The sequence below is a fragment of the Salmo salar genome, chromosome 14 (genome assembly GCF_965601325.2).
Source record: "Salmo salar chromosome 14, fSalSal1, whole genome shotgun sequence".
Classification (NCBI taxonomy): Eukaryota; Metazoa; Chordata; class Actinopteri; order Salmoniformes; family Salmonidae; genus Salmo; species Salmo salar.
Window position 1 is genome coordinate 108,800,314 of NC_138304.1, and position 6,449 is coordinate 108,806,762.

A 6,449-nucleotide genomic window follows, 5' to 3' on the forward strand; every position below is an offset into this window, starting at 1 on the left:
TAACTCTCAATCAGCAAAAGGTTACGATCAATGATATCGAAAGCTGCGCTGAAGTCTAACAAAACCGGCTCCCACAATCTTCTTACTATCAATTTATTTCAGCCAATCATCAGTCATTTGTGTCAGTGCTAAGCATGTTGAGTGCCCATCCCTATAAGCGTGCTGAAAGTCTGTTGTTAATGTGTTTTCTGTATAATAACTTTGAATTTGGTCAAACAATTTTTTTTCTCCAAAAGTTTGCGATGCACCAGCAACATGCTGATTGGTCGGCTCTGTGAACCATTAAAGGGTGCTCTGCTATTCTTGGGTAGCGGAATAACCCCTGACTGCCTCCATGTCTGAGGGAACACACAGTCTTCAGGACTTAAATTGAACATGTGGCAAACAGGAGTCACAATGTATTCCTCTACCAACCTCAGTAATTTACCATCCAGGTTGTCTGTACCAGGTGGTTTGTCCTTATTTATAGACAGCAACAATTGTTTCACCTCTTCCACACCCACTTTGTGGAACTCAAAAACTACAGTGCTTGTCTTTAATTATTTGGTCCGATATGCATGAATATGAAGGCTCAGCATTTGTTGTTTGTGACTGGTCATAGATAGTGGTTACGGTTCAGCTGTGCTGTGACTGGTCAGAGATGGTCAGAGATAGTGAAGGAAGTATGGAGCAGGAAAGAGAAAAAGAAAGCGGGAGAGAAATTGAGTGTGGGGTTTGAAGGGGAGCGAGAGGTCAATGGAGGCAGAAAGGAAGTTTGAGGAGAGCAACAGTTTCCAACGCTAGTTGGGCGGTAGAGTGCCGAGGAAGGACAAGATAAATCGCAAGGACGCGAGGAGGAGCATAAAGTGATTGTTGCCTATGTATATATTCCCATTCACCCCTTTAGATGTGTGTATTAGGTAGTTGGGGAATTGTTAGATTACTTAGTAGATATTACTGCACGATCGGAACTAGAAGCACAAGCATTTCGCATTAACATCTGCTAACCATGTGTATGTGACCAATACATGTTGATTTGACATTTAGGGGGGAAGGGGGAGTTGGGGCGATGAGTCTGACGGCTGTGGGGGTGCTCATAGTGTGGGTGTGAGGCAGTGAAGCAGGCAGTGGAGGTGGGGATACAGGGAATTAGTTTAAAGAGTATATTCAGTAGAACGTCATTACATTTACGTCATTTAGCAGACGCTCTTATCCAGAGCGACTTACAAATTGGTGGATTCACCTTATGATATCCAGTGGAACAACCACTTTACAATAGTGCATCTATATCTTTTTGGGGGGGAGGGAGGGTTAGAAGGATTACTTTATCCTATCCCAGGTATTCCTTAAAGAGGTGGGGTTTCAGGTGTCTCCGGAAGGTTGTGATTGACTCCGCTGTCCTGGCGTCGTGAGGGAGCTTGTTCCACCATTGGGGTGCCAGAACAGCGAACAGTTTTGACTGGGCTGAGCGGGAACTGTGCTTCCTCAGAGGTTGGGGGGCCAACAGGCCAGAGGTGGATGAACGCAGTGCCCTTGTTTGGGTGTAGGGCCTGATCAGAGCCTGAAGGTACGGAGGTGCCGTTCCCCTCACAGCTCCGTAGGCAAGCACCATGGTCTTGTAGCAGATGCGAGCTTCAACTGGAAGCCAGTGGAGAGAGCGGAGGAGCGGGGTGACGTGAGAGAACTTGGGAAGGTTGAACACCAGACGGGCTGCGGCGTTCTGGATGAGTTGTAGGGGTTTAATGGCACAGGCAGGGAGCCCAGCCAACAACGAGTTGCAGTAATCCAGACGGGAGATGACAAGTGCCTGGATTAGGACCTGCGCCGCTTCCTGTGTAAGGCAGGGTCGTACTCTGCGAATGTTGTAGAGCATGAATCTACAGGATCGGGTCACCGCCTTGATGTTAGCGGAGAACGACAGGGTGTTGTCCAGGGTCACGCCGAGGCTCTTAGCACTCTGATCATTAGATTATATATATATTTTTAAGCGCAACGGGGCTGGCCTACACTCCAGTAGGTGGCAATAAATGTTTTTTATTTAACTAGGCAAGTCAGTTAAGAACAATTTCTTATTTACAATGACGGCCTAAGAACAGTGCAGATTTCTACCTTGTAAGCTCGGGGATTCGATAATAGCAACTTTTAGGTTTACTTTTCTGCTCTTTTGCACACCAGTATTTCTACTTGCACATCATCATCTGCTCATTTATCACTCCAGTGTTAATCTGCTAAATTGTAATTATTTGCTCCTATGGCCTATTTATTGCCTTTCATCCTCTTGCCTTTTGCACACACTGTATATAGACTTTCTTTATTTTCTACTGTGTCATTGACTTGTTTATTGTGTTATTGGCTTGTTAATTGTTTACTCCGTGTGTAACTCTGTGTTGTTGTTTGTGTCGCACTGCTTTGCTTTATCTTGGCCAGGTCGCAGTTGTAAATGAGAACTTGTTCTCAACTAGCCTACCTGGTTAAATAAAGGACTTGTTCTCAGCTAGCCTACCTGGTTAAATAAAGGACTCTAACCACTAGGCTACCTGCCGCCCTGTTATAATGCGCCATAACGTTGGTTAAACCCCACCGATGAAGAATCACGGTCCTTGATCAAGCAAAAGGGCTCTATCTTTTGTTGTCTAGGGCTCTATTTCACTTTCTTAGAGGAGCAGTAATTATGAAAGGCCGTTAGGGCTCTATTTCACTTTCTTAGAGGAGCAGTAATTATGAAAGGCCGTGACTGACCTAACACTTCAGTACAGCAGGGGGCGCTGTGCGCGGTGGAGCGGCCAACCCAGCCACAAAGAACAAGAATCACGTTACGACGCACCCTGCCATGAGAGAAACAAATACACTTCTTTAGCAACTTATTAAACGGGTGGGTTATCTATTTCATACTGAATTGGGTTTTAAACATGCTACAATATTTCCCAGTTATTATTTTTATATGGTAGCTTAAAGTGGTTACCTGTGGGTCGTTCTGTTTGCTGCTCTTAGCTAACGGTAGCTAGGTAGCTAACGATACCAGGAAACCATTCATTCTAATGTAGTTAGCAGCTAGCTAAGGCTAAATCACAGAGGACAGGAGTTAAATATCGTAATATTTGGCTAAATTGTTGAGAGATAATTATGCTTTTGGGTCACTTAGCAAAGCAGTTATGTTAGATTGTTATGACTATCTCATTTATAAGCCATGCAGTTTCGGCTGTTGCACATAAATTGGTCATTCCGTCTCAATCTGATTTTCTCCAGATTCAAGCATGGACACTCCGAAAGACGTGCAACCCCCAAAGCAACAGCCTATGATCTACATATGTGGTGGTAATGTCTTCTGTTAGGAAACTGTAATGTTGTACATGGCACAGTGTGTTTGGGGTGCTATTTTACAGTTGTTTCTAAATATCCATGCTTTGTCTTTGTACCGTAACTCAGACTGTTAGTGACTTTTCCTAACTTGCCCTTCAGTACCATGGTTTTGTTCACCCATATCTACATATGTATCTACATGATTGATGTGCTACTGCAGCGGCTGCCTTACATGCTGACTGGACCAGGGACAATGTGTCCTTCCCTAGCGCCATCACAGACATGTTGATTTTGTAGAACCAAAATAGATGCGATCAGGACGCGCAGATGGAAATATCAAAACGAACTCTGAAACCACTATTTTAATTTGGGGACAGGTAGAGAAATATTCATGGCCATTTAGCTAGCTTGCTGTTGCTAGCTAATTTGTCCTGGGATATAAACATTGGGGTGTTTATTTTACCTGAAATACACAAGGTCCTCTACTCTGACATTTAATCCTCAGATAAAAGGGTAAACTGAGTTTGTTTCTAGTCATCTCTCCTCCTTCAGGCTTCTAATAATTTTTTTCTTTGGACTTAATATGGCGGTTGCCCACCAACTTTAAGGTGCATTACCACCACCAACTGGAGTGTTGACCTCAGTTCAGCTTTCGATCACCCACGTGGGTATATGCTCCTAAAAACCAATGAGGAGATGGGAGAGGCGGGACTTGCAGCACATCAAGCCTAAAAATAAAAGTTATATTTTATCGCCTGGCTACGCAAACGCTCGTCGATTAAGTAATTGAATAACGTGTAACTTTATTTTGCAACTCTCGCACACGTAACGCAAGCGGTGTGGTCAGCATGTTACAGAATTATTGATGTACTACCGGAGCTCCTGCCTTACAGAATGCTTACCGCTATGTCTGATGTAGTAGCTGCTGAAATGTTCTCCTAACAGAATGCTTACCGCTATGTCTGATGTAGTAGCTGCTGAAATGTTCTCCTAACAGAATGCTTACCGCTATGTCTGATGTAGTAGCTGCTGAAATGTTCTCTCTCCTAACAGAAGGCTTACCGCTGTCTGATGTAGTAGCTGCTGAAATGTTCTCTCTCCTAACAGAAGGCTTACCGCTGTCTGATGTAGTAGCTGCTGAAATGTTCTCCTAACAGAATGCTTACCACTATGTCTGATGTAGTAGCTGCTGAAATGTTCTCCTAACAGAATGCTTACCACTATGTCTGATGTAGTAGCTGCTGAAATGTTCTCCTAACAGAATGCTTACCACTATGTCTGATGTAGTAGCTGCTGAAATGTTCTCCTAACAGAATGCTTACCGCTATGTCTGATGTAGTAGCTGCTGAAATGTTCTCTCTCCTAACAGAATGCCACACTGAAAATGAAATTAAGGCTCGTGATCCAATCAGATGCAGAGAGTGTGGATACAGAATCATGTACAAGAAGAGAACAAAGAGATGTATCCTTTTAAATATATTCAGATTTGAAATTGGTGCTGAAACCTCTGTAGGAGTGAATCCAGGGTTTTATGGATCATGAAGGTGGTGGGTTTGGTAATGGGTACGGTCGGCGCGGCTGAATTTTAGAGAATTTGAAGGTCCTTTTGTTTCATAGCATTTTTTTTTAAGCCATTTCTTGCAGTTCAATGGTGCCGAGATGCAGTTGTAAAGTTAATTTCCTGCTATTCTATTTTGCCATGGCTAATGCTGTTCTTCTGCTCAAACTTATCAACACCAATACTGTTAAATTAATTAACAATTCCCCTGACTGTCGAGCTTTTATTTTGGTGATTGTTGGTTCTCAAAGATTATATTACAAAACATATATAGCCCCCCCCCCCCCCCCCCCCACCCTCAATACAATCCTGCAGGTGGAGGTTCTGGGCTGGCGTGGTAACACGAGGTTCTGGGCTGGCGTGGTAACACGAGGTTCTGGGCTGGCGTGGTAACACGAGGTTCTGGGCTGGCGTGGTAACACGAGGTTCTGGGCTGGCGTGGTAACACGAGGTTCTGGGCTGGCGTGGTAACACGAGGTTCTGGGCTGGCGTGGTAACACGAGGTTCTGGGCTGGCGTGGTAACACGAGGTTCTGAGGCCGGTTGGACGTACTGCCGAATTCTGTAAAATGATGTTGGAGTAGAGAATAGAACATTACGTTCTCTGGCGACAGCTCTGGTGGACATTCCTGTAGTCGGCACTCCAGTTGCACCCTCAAACCTAGAGACGTCAGGGTGTTGGGACACAACTGCGCATTCTAAAGTGGTCTTTCATTGTCCCCAGCACAAGGTGCACCTGTGTAATTATCATACTGTTTATTCATCTTCTTGATATGCCACACCTGTCAGGTGGATGGATTATTATGGCAAAGGATAAATGCAAACTAAAAGGGATGTAAACACATTTTTGCACAAAATTAGAGAGAAATTTAGCTTTTTTGTGCATTAAAATAAAGTTGGATTAATTTTTTTCAGTTCATGATACATGGGACCAACACTTTACATGTTGTGTTTTATATTTTTGTTCAGTGTGTGTAAATACTTATTTTTTTTTTACAGTTTGGACTTGGGTGGCCGATGAAACACTTAGGCGGCCCGCCCAAATCCCTGGACTCATTAGTGTACATTATAGAAAAACGCCCTGTAATAGACTAGCGTCCTGTCTAGGGGGTGTGCTTGTGCTTCAAGCTGCCTCACGCTACAGGCTCCTATGAGCCGTTCTGGTTCGCACACAAGCCAAAACTCTACTATACGAAAAATGTTTTGAAATAATATTTTCCATTCTTGTTGATATTCCTTGACTCTTGACTCCAGTGGTTGTGTTTGACGCTCGGTGAAGTTGACGACAACATTGACTAGGAACATTTTTATTATGTTTGTTTTGGGTGTCACAGTGTAAATAAATTTCATTACAAGTCACCAACTCTTTATTCTTTCTAAGAAATGACACTTTTGACAGGCTTGGGAAGCCTATGGGTTCATAGCTTCAACCCCGCAGCACACACACACACACCAATTGATTAATGGACTGCTGAATTCATTTAATTTTTTTATCTTGCTTTGTTTGATCTTTTCCACATTATGTCTCTCTGATCAGCTACCCAGGAAAGGGCTGAACGTAACCTTAGAAATAAGGTTCATCAAATCAATAACTTGCTAACATCAGATAATCA

General features: G+C 43.5%; 1 protein-coding gene across 1 annotated transcript; it reads left to right on the forward strand.

The window, feature by feature from the left end:
- The first annotated feature begins 2,705 nt into the window (after positions 1–2,705).
- On the forward strand, positions 2,706–6,195 carry LOC106570789 (DNA-directed RNA polymerases I, II, and III subunit RPABC4). The gene is made up of 4 exons (XM_014143322.3): positions 2,706–2,851; positions 3,226–3,294; positions 4,649–4,741; positions 6,091–6,195. The coding sequence occupies exons 2-4, from the start codon at positions 3,234–3,236 to the stop codon at positions 6,111–6,113; spliced, it is 177 nt and encodes a 58-aa protein (XP_013998797.1). The 5' UTR covers positions 2,706–2,851; positions 3,226–3,233; the 3' UTR covers positions 6,114–6,195.
- Positions 6,196–6,449: the final 254 nt, after the last annotated feature.